At 41.0% G+C, this 20,031-nt stretch overlaps 1 protein-coding gene across 2 annotated transcripts in view; it reads right to left on the bottom strand.

The window, feature by feature from the left end:
• The window catches only part of LOC135284059 (protoheme IX farnesyltransferase, mitochondrial), an 82,174-nt gene that overhangs the window by 19,434 nt on the left and 42,709 nt on the right, over positions 1 to 20,031 (bottom strand). For both annotated transcript variants that reach the window (XM_064395323.1, XM_064395324.1), the window contains exon 5: positions 881 to 951. In XM_064395323.1, coding sequence (XP_064251393.1) covers positions 881 to 951 — 71 coding nt within the window. The remainder of the gene's footprint in view (positions 1 to 880; positions 952 to 20,031) is intronic.

Raw genomic sequence — 20,031 nt, forward strand, 5'->3', positions numbered from 1 at the left:
CAAGAGTGAATTTACCCCCAAGGTTCACTAGAGTATTTTGTCTCAATTTTCTTGTAATTTGATCTATCATGTTTTTTTTCAGTCCTCCAAAGGTGATGGATAAAACACAGAAATAAATAGGACCAACTGTTCACAGAAGCCTAAGGGAAAACGTAATTTTGTTATAAATACTCTTTGGCACAAATCATAGAAATGCAATACTAAAATTGTTTGTTGAATCATTTATGAATTGGGCCTTCAGTTTCAGTTTGCAAATAAGTTAGAGGATTTTTATTGATGTTCTTTTTCACTTTGCTTTTTTAGTTGCCAAACAGCCTTTGAGAAACTGAACTGAAACATTATCCAGAAAACAGAGGGAATAGAGGACTTTTTTTAAAGGAAATTCCTACGCTAATGAAAGACTTTTCTTTGGTCGGGGGAGGAATTTACTTGTAGATGATGATAAACTTTATGATAATAAATTTTAAAATTAATTTCCTAAGATGCCACAATGAGTTTTCAACCAGCTAAACATGTAGAAGTGACACACATTTTTGTGTTTGTTCTTAGATGGGAAAATGTTAATATTTATTATTACAAAACAAAAGTTCAGTGGACTGCATGCTGCCACACCATACACAGGGTCACCACACATGAAGAAATATGTACTATGAAGGGAAATTCTACTGTATTGAGAAATTCAGTATTTTACAGTTGTGAGTGCCCAAACTGCTCACACGGAAGTTATAAACATGAAGAAATAGCAAGGAACAGAGAGGTGCATTTCTCTTAAGTGTTTTGTCTCAAAGTGCTACTTTTCGTCATCTGAAGAGGGAGAAAAACTTGGAAACAGATAAAAGGTTTGTTCCTCCTTAGCCAGAGCAGGTGTGCATTGCCTTACCTGATCTGTCCTCGCACCAGTGGTCTGTTTTTAGTCCTGTTCATATTTGAGTCAAATGGAACCTCAAAGAACTGTAATTAAAAAAAAAAGAAAGGAAGAATCAGAATGAAAGGATACTGGAAAACATGCCATGCATGGAATGTCCTGTCTGCATCTGCAGGTGCTTTAGTCTCTTCTTTTGAAGGTTCAAGGATACAATGAAAATGGTAAATGGGTTTATAGAGCTCTCATAGTCTGCATTGATGCTTTTGACATCTCCTTAGGAAAAAAAATCACCCAGAGGACAAAAATAGTTTGCACAAGACCCCAAAAGCTCATTATTTGAAGTACAGTTTGATTCAAAGTTCTTTTCTCAACAGGTCTGACACATCTTTTAGACATACACAATTATATCTGCATACACACATGAAAATCATGGAATCATTATGGTTGAAAAAGATCTTTAGGATCATCCAGTCCAACCAGCACTACCACTCTGTTCACCATTAAACCACATTCTCAAGTGTCACATCTACAGGTTTCCCAAACACTTCCAGGTATGGTGACTCCACCACCTTCCCTGGGCAGCCCCTTGCAGTGCCTGACAAGCCTTTCCAGAATAATGCCCAAAAAAACCCTCCCGCGCCACCAGCTGAGGCCGTTTCCTCTCACCCTGTCCCTGTTCCCTGAGAGCAGAGCCAAACGCCCACCTGGCTGCACCCTTCTGTAAGGGAGTTGTGCAGAGGCAGAAGGTTCCCCCCTGAGATTAATTTTCTCCAGGCTGAGCCCCCCATAGCTTCCTGATTGCAGTTCTATATTAATACAAATTGTCCTTGCAAATGTTCTTTGAAGACCTTCTGGTCTTTAAAAGGCAAATACTAAGGTTTTTCCAAGATCACCTACCTTGCCAGAACCTATAAGCCACCACAAAATCAATCAACTCTTGTAAAATGCTACTGGAACTGCTCTGAGCCTCGAGTTGGAGCAGGAGGGAGTGAACACACCATACAGTATTATTTAATGTCACAACCCAATTTGATTTTAAACATGACCTATGGGGAAATTCAGGCAGCACTATCTGCCCGCTCGGAATTCCTTCAGGCTTCTGCAGGATCTGTTTTATAAGAATATCACTGGGGAGGGGAGGGGAGGGGAGGGGAGGGGAGGGGAGGGGAGGGGAGGGGAGGGGAGGGGAGGGGAGGGGAGGGGAGGGGAGGCAGTTCATACACCTTCTGCTTTGCCTGAACTCCATGGCACAGCTCTGGGCAGCTCCTAGAGTGATTTTTAGGCAGTTGACAGAGAATTTCTCATGCGCTATTTGCTATGGTCGATGTGGGTGGTCAGGGTCATTCCCAATAACTACCAGAGCTGGGGACACTGGTTTGGAAGGAAAGCACTGAGAAGTCCTTGCCCTCCACCTCATGCTGGAGGGACAGGTCAGATGTTCTCAACTTCAACACTAATCTGGAAGTGTTGGATGTCTCACAAAGAACCTCTACAGAATACAGACACAAGTTTCTTCAGAGCAAGTAAAGCACCCCATTTGGACCTGAAACCAGCGACTGCTTCTGACAGCTCAGTGTTTTGCTAATGGTTTGTTTAATTGCTGTATTTCAGAGGCAATTATGGTAAATGGAGGAAAAAAACCCCATTTGACATCAGACTGGTAGAGCAATACATGGGAAAAAACTCTATAGGGCTAAAGTCTGTTCTCCAGAAAATATTGGGCTATGATTACTTTTTTGTGTAAGTCACAAGTTTTATTTCTACTCACAAAGGTCTGACTGCCTTGAGTTACTTCCAGTTTAAAATTGTGCAGGTGAATAGATTTTTGCTTATTTGACTATTTAAGCTTATACATAAAGGAATCTGTGTGCAATGGAAAAAATAAAAATAATGTGCAAGTTTTAAACACAATGTGCCTCAGACACAAAATGGCTAAAATGAAGAACAGTTGAACAGTCAACACCTGAAAGAATTTAAATTTATGCAGTTGGGTTATCAATATAAGCTGATAATGTCGTGCTTAGTGTACCAAATATTTCCATATATTTAATATAGCAATCAACCTTTGAACAGAATATAAATTTTGAACAGGAATCTCCTCTGCTGACTTAAGTAGTCAGAAAACGTCTGTGTCTATTGTACACAGACACGGCTGCTCCTGGAATTAAGACTACTGCATGACTTTGGACTGATTTTTTTTGCTTTTTTAAATCTGACAATTTGAATAATATGTTACTGTCAAGCACATGTATACAGCATGGAGCTGTACTTCCAACTGAACTAAACTTAAAAAAATCCTTTTACTTGCAATGCTCTAGATTCCTTCACTGAGCTAGTTGCTATTCCATGTCAGCAAGATGTCATTTATCAAACTCCCCATTTTGCTCCCAGATGTTCAGCAAAATTCTCGCTCCATTTAAAATTATTTTCCCATTATATTTTAGAAAAAAATGAAAAAAGCCATGCATCTCAAATATCATTTCATAAGAATGAAAGAGTGAAGTCAAACATATTCATGCCAGACAACAGAGTCCTGCCTGTTTCAGCAAACAGTAAATTCAGTAAGATGAAGCCTAGATAAATAAATACTTTAGAAGCACTCAAGAGGCCTTTTCCCCAGGAAGTCTGAATGCATCAGTTCAGCTGGACATGGCCGAATATTATCTGCCCTCAGTATCTGGGAAACTGGCCACCAAAAGGGCAGACTGAGGGTTAAATCTACAGCATCTAAAAAGCCCTGAGTGACAAAACTTGGCAACAGCTCTCAAGAACCTAACCTAAATTTTAATCATGAACATTTAAAACATGAACATTTAAACATGACGATGGCAAAAAAATTTTAAAAATCTGGCTAGCCAGTACTCTTTTGCTTATTTCTCTGGCAGGCTCATCATGGTTTGTGTGCAGATCTCAATTCATTAATATAGAGTAATTATATCTTAAGCATCTCACAATTCCTAGCATAGCTGTCACATTACTGCTCAGAGCTGTTTACACCCATGGCCCTTCTGTCCTTCAGTCAGCTTCTTCACACCAGTTTCCACTTTGTTTATATATGAAATGTTAAAGAATGCTTAATTTCAAGCTACCTCTTGGAACCAGTAGTGCTTGCAGAGGGTAGCTGAGCACTCAGACCTTCTGGAGGGCTCACAGACTAATAATTTTATTAAGACTATGCCAAGATTTCTGTAACAACACCCTGCAGCTGCAGATTATATGATGCTGGAACTTTCAGGACTACTGACGGGGAAAGAGGACAGTGTGTCCAGTGCCTCTGCAGGCAACTTCTGCTCCTTCTATCAGTTCATAGAATCACAGACTCTCCTGAGTGGGAAGGGACCCACAACGATTATCAAGTCCAACTGCTGCCTCTGCACAGACATCCCAAGAACCCCTCTCTGTACCTGAGATTGCTGTCCTAACACTCCTTGAGCTAAGGCAGCCTTGGGCTGTGACCATTCCCTGGGGAGCCTCCAGGGCTGTTCCTTGCCTCAACACCCTCTGGGCGTTGAACACCAAGACCACCAATTTAGTTTCCCAGGACAGTGGCCTGACAATTTTCAGTTAATTAGGCCAGTGGAGCCCTGAGCACATCCTTTATTTGTCATCCATGGTACTGCAGGACAGATGACGTCTATTGAATTACAACAGTCCAACACCTTTACTCCTGTTCACATGAAAACACCAACAGAGTGCACTAAGAGGAACAATATGCCATAGAGTTTATCAAACAGATCTGCCACACTTCAGCTAATAAACATATTTCATAGATTACTCTGGATTTTGAGTGTATCGAGGACCAGCCTGGCTGTTGGCCCAACTCTAATCGGTGACATGTGGTGGAAACAGCAGCAGCTGAAACAGGCAACCAGTGTGCCATGTACGTGTATGTTATATCATATAACATTTTACTCCAATGCTAAACATGTATTTACAGCAGAACCGATAATCGCAGGAGTCTAAAGATGGAATGGAACCCTGCCATTAGAAGACAATTTAATTCAAGGTAACTCTGAGGTCCTCCCATTGCAAAACCACCCCTGAATCCAAGGAGGCTTCCATCTGTTCTTTACCAACAGAATTACCCTCTGGATCTACATAATTCTCTGCAAAGCCTCCCAGAAGGGCAGTTCAGGTAAATTTTCAGCACTAATGAGTGAAGCTGTCACCTCCTTCTGGTCTCCAAAATCCCCCCTGCTTTGTACCACATGGGGGGGTGGAAATGAGCTATAGATGATGGCCAAAGCTCCCCCTCAGCTAAAAACTCTTGCTGTGGACCCAAGCAAACATTAATACGATATAAATAAAAACCGCTACAGCTGGATACCTCACTAGAGCACTTCAATGAATATCTACAGCCAAAAGCGAGGCTGGGCTGTATAAGGCAAGTCTTGCAGATATTGATCTTGTTGAATTAGGTGTTTCTGCGGTTCTCCCAATTCCCCTGAGCTACAGAAAGCTCTGATTCTCTTTAGTTTTCTCTGATATTGCCCAAGAGCAAACAGTTAACCAGAAACATCACTGAAACCAAAAAGGTGCATGAACCATGGAGGAGCAGGTGGACCAAAACTGTGTAGAAAGCACAGCGGCAGAGCAGGCTGTGGAAACCTGGGCAATAACCTGCAGTTTCCTGGGAAGGTGACATCCAGAAAGTCATTCCTCGCAGCCTCCAAATTCATCAGGTTTCAGCACTAGCCTTTCACATGAAGTCTCCTGCTTTTCCCACGCAGCCAAAACAAAGTAGCTTCAAGCAACACTGGAAACCCACCAGACCACGAAGCGTCAAGTACTTTCCTCTGAGACTGTTCTTCCTCTCCCTCTTACCTAATTATTTCTATTCCTCATGCTTTCAGTGATTTATCTTACATTGTCATAAAGTAATATATAATTACATAAATGAAGAAGAAAAACATAACATATAATTCATGGTAAATAAGATCAAAGTCAATATTATTATAGGTTTCCTTCTGGTTTCTTTTCAATCACTTTTATATGAAAACAACAAAGAATAATTAAAACATATTACAAAAGTCTTTTTACTCAACTGCACACAGATGTCACAAAAAAAAAAAAGTGGAGAAAAGGATTTTCAAAAACACACATGTGCTGATCTAACACGATTCTCACTGAAGTCAATGGCAGTTTGACTTCAATAAGAGCAGAGACAGACCAACACTGAGTGATTCCGAAAATCCCACCCTAATTGTACAAACAAGGGAAGGCTTTGGAGACTGCTGGCTTGGAGATTGTATATTTGAGAATCATAAAGGGCACACAGCACCTGTTTGTCTTCAAGATATGAAAATAAAGCAAGGCAAATATTTTAAGGATTAGAAATAGCTCTTTTTTTTTTCTTTCTTTTTTTTTTTTAAGGCCGTATCTGAAAACCCTCTGGCAGTGAAGTTCCCAGTCTTACTATAGATCTGCTCTGATATTTTCCATCTCAAAGAGGATTCTAATTAAAAATGAGATCAGTGCAAGCCTGAACAGTGTTACTTAAAGAGGAGGGCAGCTAAACCCCAGACTGTCATGTCCCACAAAACTGGAAAGGTCTGCCACATAAAGGATCTGACACAGTTGGGTTGTTTTTTTTTTTTTCCCACACAAAAGACACATTCCTATTATTAGACAACATTTAAAAGCCCGTTGCTCTGTACAGGGAATACAACAGGAGGAAATTGCTAAGAAAATGTTGATACTTGTGACTTTAGAGATTTTTCAGGATGGAGAAGGCAGACTCACTGGCATGCACCCATCTGACCCATTGGACTAACCACCTGTCATGCCAGCTCTGTTTTTAAGCCCTGAAGAGGTGATGCTATTATTCTCTTGGCCACTCACAGGTGTGGCTTTCCAAGGATTCCCAGAGACACTGTCCCCAGAATTGGGCATTTTAGGCTCTACATGGCATTTAGTCCTTAACTGGCAACAGTGGCTGGAGCTGCCGGCATGCCTGGCACAGTGCTCCATGTTTGTTTTCAGCTCATCCAAATCCTTTTAGTGGCTCTGACCAACAAAACAAGTGGTCACTGAGCTCTTGCAGCTTGGGCCTCTTCCTCAGCTTTGGCCAAACATCCTCTGCTGATACCACAAGTGGCATTACAAGGAGCTTGAAAAGCTCACAGCTGTGATAAGGTGGAGTGTCACAGCAACATGTTCCTAACGCTGTTGCATCTGTGGGGCTTGTCTCAGTGATGAGGGGAGGATGATGGACTCATCCTGAAATACACTGCTGGTAACTAGGGAAGCCCAGCTGGATAAACCACGGGCTCTGCAGCTGTGGATGTGCTTGCAGCACTCACTTGAGGAAGAGCGGTGAGGATGGAAGGAAAGACCCGGGGCCTGCTGTGTCCAAGCCCGCTGCAAGGAGCTAGAAATTAACAATAATTACGTTAAATAACATGGCATTTGTACTAAAATTCTTTATCTACTTTACTCCACAAAAAAAAAAAAATTCTTGTCTTCATCTTTGAACCAAGTTTTCTAGTACCAATGCATGAAAAACTACCTCATTTAACCTAATTTTTTCAATGCACCTGATGCCCAAAGCTTGAAATGGGAGAAAATACATGAATCTTCTGGTTTAGTAAATGAGAAGCAGGTCATGTGACCACTGATGAGCCTGGCTCTTCTCATTAAATTACATTTTGCTAGGAAGATAGCATAACCAAAAGAAAATAATAAAAATAAAAGCAGGCCCTTGTAAGCTGCTCCACCTTGAAAACTGCTGACTTCATGAGCCACTCAACTAGTGTATTCCCAAGGCCTCACGGAGGTCAGCCATGGCTTCAGGGGAAATGAAAGCTGGATACCACAGACAGACTTCACCTCATGTGATCCACATTGGAGAAATAACCTCCATGGGAAGGAATATTGCTTGCTGGCTAGCTACTAAAGCCTAATAATATTACACATTTACCACCACCAAGTCCTTTTTACTTAGCACACAATTAATGCATCCACAAACAAAGCTCCTTTCTCCAAGCCTTTCTTGAGAACCTCTTCCAGGAGGACACTTGCCCATCAATGCTTTTTGCCTTCTTGATCAAAGGAGACAATTTCCAAGGGCAGGACACACTGCACTGAATATCTTCCCATCATTTCGGATTTTGTTGCTGTTGGGCTCTCCCTTTTCAACTTAAAATGAAAACTGCTAAAAAATGGGTTTCAGTTAGATAAATAACACATGCCCTACACTTGTGCTCACCCAACTGACTGCACCCACAGAACGACCTGATGTGGCAAAAAATCAGCTGACTTCCCTCTGGATTTTTCAATTTTTTGATCTATGTCTCTGGGTCAGGTCACCCTGGACACAAAAAGAGGAGAGGGAAAGGCTAAAGGTGTCACTCAGCTCCCACCGCTGTGCTGGTGCATCACGTACACCAGGAGAGAAGCAGCACCACAACGGTGTGTTTCCCACTGAAGGGTTAAAGTGCTCTTTCTTTCCAGAGTCATGGAGACAAGGCAGTGAAGCAACATTTATCTTGTTGCGCTGTGCTGCCCTGGAATAAAAAGGAAAACTTCACCTCCCCATGAACACTTCCACAACTGAGCTCTGATCACCCTACATCTGTTCCCTACCCCTGCAAGTTTTTAATGATGAATTATCATCACTAAATAGATGTCAGAAGCATGTGACATCTGTAACATGCTTTCTTCAAGAACTATTTTATTCCTATGTACTTTAGGAACCATTATTAGGGCCAAAGAAAAATACCACCATTATGTCTTACCAACATATCCCCTGAATCACTTTGCAAAGACATTTTCTTCAAGAGATTCCTTTGCATTAAATCATATTTGCCGCAATTCCTGCATGCCACGAGTGCAATGTATAATTTAAAAAACAAACAAAACTTCAAATAACTATCTCTTTGCTGAAGATAGGTATTGCACAAGGTCAGTATCTGGTTTAAGTTACTAAATGTCCTAAAAATACACCAGGGCCAGGTCCTCTGGACACAGTGCAGCTGCTTTGAGCAACACTGCAGATAAAATCTGATACTGAAGATGGCTTAGACAAATTCCTGCGGTGGAATAAAGTTGATACTGAGGAACTCCTGGGGAAGTATTTCTGCTGCTCAATGCACTCCTTAAGTCAAACAGGAGACCCCAAGTCAACCAGGAAACACCAATCTCCTCCAGAGGAGTGAGAACAGAGGCAGGAGCTGCGAAGACTTTATTTCTGCTTGTAGCTACAACAGCAGGATCCTGAGCTACTGGATTTAGGCAGGGCAGATGTAGAAGGAGCAGATCGCTCAAAAGCCCTCCAGATCATCAGTATCAGCTGCTTTCAGTCCCCTGTGACTACTACAGAGATATAAAATCAAGCAGCCATGCTGTGCTCTGCTCTTGCCCAGGAGATTAGAGCAGGGAAGTAGGAAGGTGAGATTTAAATCACTTCCACACATCTCCTGGCTCCAACCCATGTGTCCCAGATCCGGGTCACTTTAATCAGCTAATCCATCACAATGTGCTTCCTGTCAGGAACCTGAATATTAATCCATAAACTGCTCTCTTATATCACATGGAGATGTGTTGGTTTTAACTGCTCATGGCTGACACATCCTATTAGTGAGGCTTTTCTTCCTACATGACAGACAAAAGAAGCATTGCACATACAGCAGCAGGCTTGCCTGCTTTTGGGGAGGCAGAGGTTATTTCAGTAGGTGTAAACATATAAACTGCTTGTTCAAAATATTTTTAGTTTCAGAAATAAATTAATTTTTATACTTGAAGTTCCTGGCATCTGTGAAAGAAAATTTGCTTCGGCCTGGCCATATTTAGCAAAATTAAAATCTACAGCTCCTGGCCAAAATATTAAAAACCTCAAAGCCCCAAAACCCACAATGGATGAAATGAAGGAATGCTGCAGCAGAAGCAGCAAGAAAGTTTAAATGTGAACCAGGGTGTGAAGCGGCATAAGCCTTTACTGACGTGCCTGAGAAATGCAGCATGCCAACATTGTCCTAATGTCACAGAGCTGACCTGCTCCACTTACCCACAACTCAAACCTACTAATAATATAATTCCTTAGTAATTACTACTTTTAAATATTAGGAGAGGATATCAAGAAGAACTTCAAGTCATATTTTTATATACAGCACACTTAAGGAATCTATCAAGTCTAAAGGACAGAGTTTACAACAAAATTTAAACCCAACTTCCTCCTGTTGCCCTACATCTGATCTGCTCTCTGATCTAAAAAGAGAGCAAAGGAACCCTGAGGGGCATTTCAGGACTTACACTGCACTGGCAGAACAGCCTCATTACTTCCCTCCACTGTGTGCTCCCAGAGCCAAAAGGAGCCCAGTTTCTAATACACCGAAGAGTTTTAATTGTTAGGGGAGATTATCACAGGCATATTGATGAGTGCAATGCTGTAATTTCATTTGTATGACAATGGTTTCATTTAGTTTTAAATCTTGGCAATAAAGCAAATTAAAAGAAATCACTCTCTTCCATCTGTATAGAACTTACCAGAAAGCTATCAAGATATTAATAATGTATTTTTTCTCTTATTAATATCACAGATATGTGATGTGGCAGACTACATATGTTGTATTTTCAAGGCATTCTCTCTTTTTCTAAGGCTATCACAACTCTGCAGATCATAAGACATGGAAGAGATATAAAGATTCTGGTCAAGCCTAAGGATTTTGCCTATAATAGGTTAGTTTGGGTAAGGGATTTTTCTTCGTTAAAACATGATTTTATGCAGAATGTGTAGAAGTGCCAAATAAAGTAACAATGCAATAACAATACAATAACAAATATTCAAGGTGTAGCTAACTACTTAGCACCAGCTTTGCAGTAAAATCCAGTAACCATCTTCTTTTCTAAAAGCAAAATGTACCAAGTGGGACCATGAACTGGGGATGACCATCACTAAGCTCTTTTGTTGAGGGTTGGACAAACCTGTACACTGAGAAGTCAGATTACAAAAGACATCTCAAACCCATAATTAGGTCTCACCTTTCCTTTCCCCCTCATTAAGAATGAAAGTGAAGCAAGAGTCTCACAATCACCCACTGGAAAGCACAAACACCCAAACCTGTTGCAGGGTCATCACACCATCCATCTTTCTAAAGCTGTCGAGAAATGTTTGTCATTCCAGTACTGCCTGCATCTCTCAAATGCTAAGATAACACACGCATCAATCTGAAAAGAGGAGTTGAAAAATAAATACTTCTGAGTCATGTTACTAAGAGGGATTCCACACACTATTAATTTTAGCTTGAAAACCAATTAAGACACAAAATCAAATTACCTCCCCTCTTTTTAAGGTATAATGACCTATGCACTTGCATAAATTTATTTATTTTGTGCCAGTGATCTTTTCAAAAGCCTTACAAGTTTAAACATCATTAATTTTAATCTGATTCCTGGCAACAGGAAGATTTTTGCCAAAAGGCAGTCAAAGATATGGACAAAATAGGATAACTCTCTCTATCTTAGAAGGCCATTCTTAAAATATAAGCATAATAAGAAACATAATGATATATAAGCAAGACTTGTTATAAGCATTGCATGAGCATCAATATGTTGGAATAAATTAGTGCTTTCCACATGAACCGGGGTAGCTTTTGTTCCCTTCAGTCCAACTGCAGCCTCTTGCTCACGAGTGCTGTTCCAGCAGCACTTTTCCACATCAAAGCAAGTGTCCAAAACTGCACACAAGAAAAGAGTTATTAAAGCAGGAACTCCCTGCCCAGGCAAAGGGCTCAAGCTCCTGCAGCTCATGCCATGGATATTACCAGAGCAGCGAACTCCCAGCAGTTTTCAATATTGACACGGAAATGCCACTCTTGTCAGGTTTGTCTTCCAGGTGCCTCAAATGTCACCTTTGTTTGCTAAGTGTTAGCCCAATATGAAGTTTTCTGAGTATCTACTGGGGGAAAAAAACCAACAAATCTTGCACCTCAGTGGCCTGATTTCCCCTGGGTGCCAATATCCATCCACCTGAGAGCTTCTCTGGGGAGCATTTCCAACTCCTTCCTGTTGGTGCCACCACAGGGATGTGCAAGCTTTGACTACACAGGTCTTGCTAAAGCTGAATGGTTGGGACTACTGCTTTGCTCAATCACAAGAAAAAATGGAAAAAATCATCTGGATTCAGCAGGACACTTGACTGAGGCACTTTGTGCAAGGCATTAAAGCCAGACTGCACCATGGGAGTTTTGGACATTGTGTTAACTTTCCATGAAACTAAACCCAGAATCATGAAAAATCTTTTTGCGGTAATGGAAGTGCATTATAGTATCTCATCCTGGATCAAAATCTTTATTTAGGCAAGTAAGGATACATGCATAAAGAAAGACAGGGACTTCATCCAAGGACATGGAGTGACAGGACAAGGAGAAATGGCTTCCCACTGCCAGAAGACAGGCTCACCTGGGATATTAGGAAAAAATCCTTCCCTGTGAGGGTGAGGAGGCCCTGGCACAGGCTGCCCACAGAAGCTGCAGCTGCCCCATCCCAGAAAGTGCCCAAGGCCAAGCTGGACGGGGCTTGGAGCAACCTGGGATAGCGGGATATGCCCCCTACCATGGTAGGTAGTAGAACTGGATGAGCTTTATGGTGCATTCCAACCCAAACCATCCTGACATTCTTTTTAAGAAGAAGAAAACAAAGATAAAACAAAGAATTTAATTTGCTTATCCCCAAGCTCAGATCCATATGTGGTGCCACCCTACATATAGATGCACCTATGAAAAAGGAAAATTTATAAAAATCAAAACATAAAAAGCTATTAGGTCCTCTGAAAAAAGAACTGCAAAATCAAATTGTTTGCTCTAATGGAAACTCAAAATTAAAAAAAACCCCAACATTACAAACTGAAACTCAAATAAATATTGCCATACTTCTACAACCACAAATACACAGTGTAACATCTACTTTTCACCAGATTTCAAGTTCTTCAGTGAGGAAAGTGTGTGAGAAACATTAACTTTGCAATTCAAAAACAAGCTTGTAACAAGAACTTCTTACTCCAAAAGAATACCCATAAAATACATCCCAAGAAAAAAACCAATATGCTTAAAAATACACATCATATTAAAGTTTAAGTGAATTTCCCTATGTAGGCAAGTTCTTAAATGTATCCCCCCATTTAATAACATTGTAGTTCCTGTGTAGACAAGTCCCAAGATGCTTTTACATGATAATCATTAAATAAGAAGTGGTGAAATGAATTGCAACATTCAGTAATGCTCCTTATGAGCTAAGATTTATCAAGGAAGCATGAAATAAAATGATCAAAGCACATGGTTACTATATCTGTATGTTATACTGGGGGAAAAAATTAAAATAATAATTGAAAATTGTAAATATCTGGGCACAGATATTTATATTACCAAAACTGTTGCAGAAGGTAATGCTAAGCCCACCTACTTATTTAATTGAAGTATTAAAATTAGAAAGACATCTAAGTGCATTTTACAAATCATTTAAACACTGAACAAATCATGAAAATAACCGACAGAATTGTGTGATTTAATAAAAGCAATTTTTTTATTAGCTATATCCTTAGGTGCTTTTCTAAAAAGTTGAGGTAAACTCAGTTTGACTATGTAAAAAATTCCAGTTTTGAAAAACAGTCAGAAATACCAATTGCTGGTCCCAGGACCAGCAACTAGAAAAATAAGAATTGCCATGAGGAAAAAGGAACTTTGCACCATGTGTCTTGTCCTAGGGGAACACTGGGCACCCGCCACTGTCATACTCCTTGGCAGTGTCTGTCTAAACATATGGTCATACAAATGAAGGTTTAAAATATATTTTCTAAACTAAACCATACCCAAGGCAGGTTTGGAAGATTGCTCATAGACTTTACAAGCACTTCATTTACACACCAGCATATGCATTTAGTATATAAATATTTATAGCTTGGCAGCTTCCTCTCCAAACCTGCACAGGTTTTCTCTGTTGGGTTTCACCAGCGATTTTTTTTTTAATTTCCACATTTCCAGATGCTTTGCTCAGACAGCCCTGATGGAGAACAGTTGTGCCTATTAGCAGACAAGCTGCTGACAACTAAACTGAGCTTCTAAAAGCAGGCAAGGAGATAATCTGGCACTGAGATCTGATAAGAGAGAAGAAAAGGAAAGGAGAGGAGAGAAAGAGGAGAGGAAGAGAAAGAGGAGAGGGAGAGGCAGGATGACTTGCAGACACTGAGATGCCACAGAAAGACCTAGTCAAGCCTCAAGCCCTTGCTTGAGGTGTTTCTCCTCTCATTCCAGAGTACTTGTCAAATCTCACCTTAGTCAACCATCCCATTGCCCAGCACCACTAGGTTCTCAGCAAACACAGCCTTTGATTAAAGAAAGATAATGTTCCTCCAAGAAGTTATAAACTGCAACACAAACCATATTTACAGATATAGAATTGTAGACTCATAGCATGGTTTGGAAAGAACCTTAAAGCCCATCTTGTTCCAACACACCAGCATGGTCAGGGACATCTACTTCTAGACAAGGTTGCTCCAAGCCTCAACCAACCCGGCCCTGGACACTTCCAGGATTGGGAAGTCCTCAGCCTCTCTGTGCCAGGGCCTCACCACCTCTATATAAATATATGTTAGAAGGGCTGTTTCTCCTGCTTGACTGTTCAAAATAAGGCAAAGACAAAAAACCACCATTATTTAATTTTGCTGTATTCTCTTGTCTTTCCTCCCCACAAATAAGTAGATTATGATCTGCATTTTACAGAAGATATCCTTTTGGGAGAGGAAAAAAGGCAAGTGGGACCAGGAGTGCAGACGTGTATCTGCACCTTCCCTGAAACTCTCTGAACACAGAACACTGGTATTTCCACCATGACCAAGCCATGGTACTACAGGACAGCAGCACAAAATCAAGCCAAGTATGAATTAGCAAAGTTGGCAATGCAGCTCGTCTCACGCCCATGAGGTTCCAATTTCCTCACCTGGATTTCTACACTGGGCACAGTCCATGCTGACAGATTTGCAGAAATGCCACAACCAGGCTTAGCCTTCCTGTCCAGAGGACAAAAAGTAATTCCACTGTGCAGTCCCAGCTTGTACTTCCTTAATGTCACACTTACCTATTTCTAGGGTAGCATCAGATTACAGGGGACTTGGGTTTTATCTCAATACATACTGGCAGGGGCAGGTCAGCGCAACTGGCACAGGAACACTGCGAGCTGCTCCTGCCCCAGCAAAGGCGAGTTCAGGCACATCATGTTTCACCCATCCCAGCTCTCACATCAGCACCACTTCCCCAAGGAGGAGCCACATCAGCTCTTCCCAGCACTGTGCCAGACCAGACAGTGGTTTTATTCAGACAGCAAGTTTTCTTTTGACAGTACTGGAATTCTTCCAGGCTAGATAAAATCTATATTTTTCCATGCAAAGAACTAAAATACTCATCAAAAACACAAGACCTCGTTTATGTTCTGATACTCCTCCTCAGGCATTCAGTTTTGGCCACTGTTGAGACAGAACTTCTTTGTTTTGACCCTGAATGACTTTCTCAATGCATCTTACAGGTGAAGGGGGTTCCATCTGCTGCCCTCCCACCCACTCCTTAACTAAAGATGAAGAGGTCTGACATAAACCATGTTACAAATTAAAACTAGATTGTGATACATGAGAAGTAAGTATGTGGATAGGTTTTGGTAAACAGACTGTTGGCAATTATTTTGGTGTTTATTTAGAATCTTGAAATTGGTTTAAAATAGGTAACAAGAAGAATTGTTGCTACTTAACAGAAAGAGAAGAAAAGAGCAAGGAAACCCATTTGTCACTTCCAAACAATTGCCAGGAACTGTGGATCTCTTTAGGAATGTAACTAATTACAAAAATATTTTCTAAGTAACATGGAAATGCTGTTTAGACAGAATTATCTGAGTTCAAAGAGCCCTGAGAAGCAGGAGCAGCACCCTTGTCTTGACACCCAGGGGCTGCTGCCCTCCCAGACATCAAGGCACTAACACAGACCCAAGCTGCCTCCATGATCAGGTTCATCCAAATAACTTTTCCATGAACTAATCAAACAGGCATTTATCAGCCTGAGGAACACGCAAACCTAAGGAGTTGTATGGAGGAGTTTTTCCCTTCATAAAGAGTACCAAAACATTTAGTCCAGAAGGTCTTGGATTATCAGGCTACAACCAGACTAGTACAAAGCATCCTTGATGTCTAGACCAAATGAAAAGATTAGCAGGGCTACCCCAGTGCTGATTACACCAGGCTCATACTATTTTTCCAGCGGATGCTTTCATAATTAAATATCAAGTAACAGGAGGCATTTCAACATTTATGTCACCCTCACCTATGAAAACAACATAAAGCTTCTTTGCATTGAGAGCTATAAAGTATTAAAAAGCATTCCTTGGCTGTAACAGCAACTTGTCAAGCTGTAAAGAGAAATCTAGATTTCAGTGAAGGGGATCCCTTGGGAATGCCATGCATCAGCAAAGCAGAGCAGAAATCACATTATGTCTGTAACTAATATGGACAAAGTGGAATGAGTAATAAAACCCAACAAAAACCAACTTTCATTCTGATTAGCAATCACAGACTAATAAGGCTTCAGTTGCAATTTAAAATTAGGTGGCACCATCAATCACTTGGGTCTCTGCAAGCAGCAGCCGTGGCGCCTGTGGAGGAGGCACCAGGGATACCCTGGGGATGGATGAGATGGCAGCTCCGAGCTCTGCTAGGGAGCAGGGCTCCTCACACACAGCAGTTGTGATGATCTGGAAGATGTGCAAACCCCAAAACCTCAAGCACAAGAAAGGGGCTCAAAGGAAGCTTCCCCAAGGCTCCCAATTTTTATCTAGTTAGTTCTCTTGGTCCTGGCACGTGCATCAGCTCTTTAGACTGAAGAAACATGACATTTTAGCTGTTTGGAATAGCTATTGCTCTGCATGATGCAAATATATCACATTTTAAATTCAGTCCAGGACCACTCACAGGGAAAAAAATCCCCAGAAACTAGATTTCCAAATGGAGTGAATCCTTATTGGAGGAATAAACAGGCAATAATGGACCTATTAAACAACTTTCATACTTTAAGTTCAAGACAATAAGCTACACTTTTATTGGAGTTTTTTGTTTTAAATAGCTGGGTGTAAAGCCTGAGCAGGTTATTCAACCTGGCTGTGGAGACTGAACAAAGAGAAGGTGAACAAAGTGCTAAATAAGGGGATGGGGCTGTGCTGCCTCTGGAACACAGGGAACTATGTGATACAGAAGGGATCATAAATTGCTAGGGAAGTTTATGATAATTGGAAACCTACATCCCATTTCCAGCTTAAATTTACAGACAGCTAATTTCAACTCACTAATTCTTTTGCCAACACAACTCTCCATGCACAGCAAGGTCCTATTCCTCCTGGTACTTACCCCTGGATATATTTATAGAGCAATCAGATCCACAGCAGCTTTTGTCCTGCCAGGCCACACAAGCTGAGCTCTTTCAGCCACCTCTCCTAAGTCTGTCTCCTTGTTCCCTCCCACATCCCAGCAAGTACTTTTCAGCACCTGTCCCCATATGAATTAATTTTTCTTGCATATGGGAAACCAGAATAGTGCAGTTTTACAAATGGCTATCTGCTAATGGCATTAATAGTTCCCAGCCTCCATAGAAATGCCTTGCTTGAGTCAAGATTGCATTTGCCTTTTTTGCACTACTGCACAGTCATGCTCTAAGAAAAAGAGATTTTTTTTCCTTTTCTGTTCCTTCTGCCTGAGAAACCTTCAGGCTTGATCCAAGAGTAGATAAAACTCTGAACTAAAAAGCAAAAACCTGGCTTTTAACTGAGGTCATGTGTTAATACCCACAGAGTGATCCTGAAGAAGTAATTTCATGTTTCTTATTTTTTCATTCCCACACGTACCTATTTAAATGCAGAACTCATCGAGGCCAAGCATCACCTCTTAATCTAAATTACCCCAGTGCCTTCAACTGATTCTGCCCGTGGCTGGAAAAAATCCTCATGCCTCCCAAGCTCAAAAGTTTCATGAAACTATCTCACTCTCAATTATTTTCCTGGTTGGTCGTTGTTTGGAAAGACATGTATTTTAATGCACAGCCACACAAGTATATGTATATAGGGTGGTAATAGTAAATAAAAAGAAAGCTGCTAATGGCTCACTGAATTATGGTAAAATCCAAAGGCACTTCCAGGACCTTGTAAGTTTTCTGCTTTTTTTTGAGAATGTTCCCATAAATGTCCATTACTGAGCAACAGTTGGGGGACTGCAGTGGCTGTGAGATTTAATGAAAATCAGAAGGCAAGCTGGATTTGGGGAAACGGAAATCCACTGAGCACTTTGCAATATCTGCTGTAAAATCAGAAGACATAGGGACAGTGTTGGTCAGGATTACTCCAGGCTCCCAGCATGCTGTCCCACCATAAAAATGAAATTGTGAAGAGAGGATGATCTTCTGGGATATTCTTCAGAAGTTTTTACAAATTATACAAGTTAACAGTAAGTCAGTCATCACATCGAAATACGTAAAAAGTTGAATAAACGCTCAGCACTAGAAAAAACCCTCATCCAAATGTATATTGAGGAGAGGAAAGCAATCCTTCTGGACTTGCCATAGGGCACAGGAGATCTAAGCATTATTAGTAATTGTACAATCCCAGAATGGTTTGGGTTAGAAGGAAACTTAAAAATCATCCCATACCAACCCCCGCCATGGGCAGGGACACCTTCCACTAGCCCAGGTTGCCCAGAGCTCCACCCAACCTGGCCTTGAACAGAGACAAATTATGTCCTACCAAGCAACATCCAGATGGGAATGTAATGTCTCCTAGGAGAGTGCAGCACTGCCATCACTCATATAGGCTGTAATTTAGGCACAAACACACAAACCCCCCAAATTCAGACAACTGAAACCCAAAATAGGTCTCCACCAAATGCAGCCTCTAATACTGCTAATTACAAATATAATAGTATGAGATGTATAATTACACTAAATATAAGCACTTCTGAATAGAGAAAGTTTTAAGAGCTAATACTTTGAGGGATTTTTTTGTATTAACTAATTTAAAACACAAGTTGAGTGGCAAAAGAGACCAAGGAGCTGTGGGATTACAGGTTTTGCTGGCACTTGTACCAGCACCTGAAGATGAGCCTTCCCAAGAATCTGAGCTGGAAAAACCTTCCCTACTCACAGAGCTGGGCAGGAGGACTTCCAAATTACACATTAAAACAGAACACATATTAAAAGATTTTTTAATCTTATTTTTGGAGCAAAAATGTATCCTGTGTGCTATTCATGCCATGCTGCTTCAGCTGTAACAGTGACTTCAATCCCATCCTCAGCCCAGACACACTGGAGATGCTGAGGAATTCCTGGTGGGAGCAGGATGAGGTGCCAGCAGCTCTGCCCAGCTCCAGCAACACAGTGACTGGTACAACTGCAATACATGCTGGGTGTTTTTCTAATGGCAAAACAAAACTTCTCAGGATGGTGGGAACGTTGGAAAAGAAGCTTAAGGAGAAATTTCAATGCAAGGTTTTAGTGAAGAAAACGGCTGATCCTGATCCTTCTTACTTATCACTCCTACAAACCCCATATTTCACACTCACACTGCCCCAGCTTGGTGCCTTTGTGAAAGGCCTAGCTGATTTTAAAATACACTCTGGACTCCAATTGTCTGCCTCAACAACACATTGCCCTGAAATATGGCTAAAAAAAAGAGCTCTTCAGCTCCCCATCACTTGTCTCTATGGCTCACCTCATTTTCAGTACTCACCCTCATTCACAGTTATTAATTTAAATGTCTGTAGGAAATAAAAGTCTGGCAAAAAACTTAACCCCGAGTGTCTGCTGTGAGAATAACTGCACAAAGAGCCAGCAGACATCCCAGCAGGTATCACTAATGGGATAACCCCAGTACAGCAACCAAGAGCTCAGCCAACCTAATCATGGTGAAAGGTCAAAAATTAATTATGCTGGAATGACAGCTCAGTGGTTTGGGCGTCAGCTTCCAAATAACTGGACTTATTGGGAAGTCAACAGTTGAGTTCTAGACAAGGGAAGGCCAGATATTTTTAGTGCTTTGAAAAATACAACATTTAATGACAAAACACAACTTATTCTGCCTGCTTTAAAGAAATTGAAAAGGATATTTCTAACTGGGTCTTCCTGTCTAATACATGACTGACGTATTTGGTAGTTGCA

This window comes from Passer domesticus, chromosome 20, assembly GCF_036417665.1.
Source record: "Passer domesticus isolate bPasDom1 chromosome 20, bPasDom1.hap1, whole genome shotgun sequence".
Taxonomy (NCBI): domain Eukaryota; kingdom Metazoa; phylum Chordata; class Aves; order Passeriformes; family Passeridae; genus Passer; species Passer domesticus.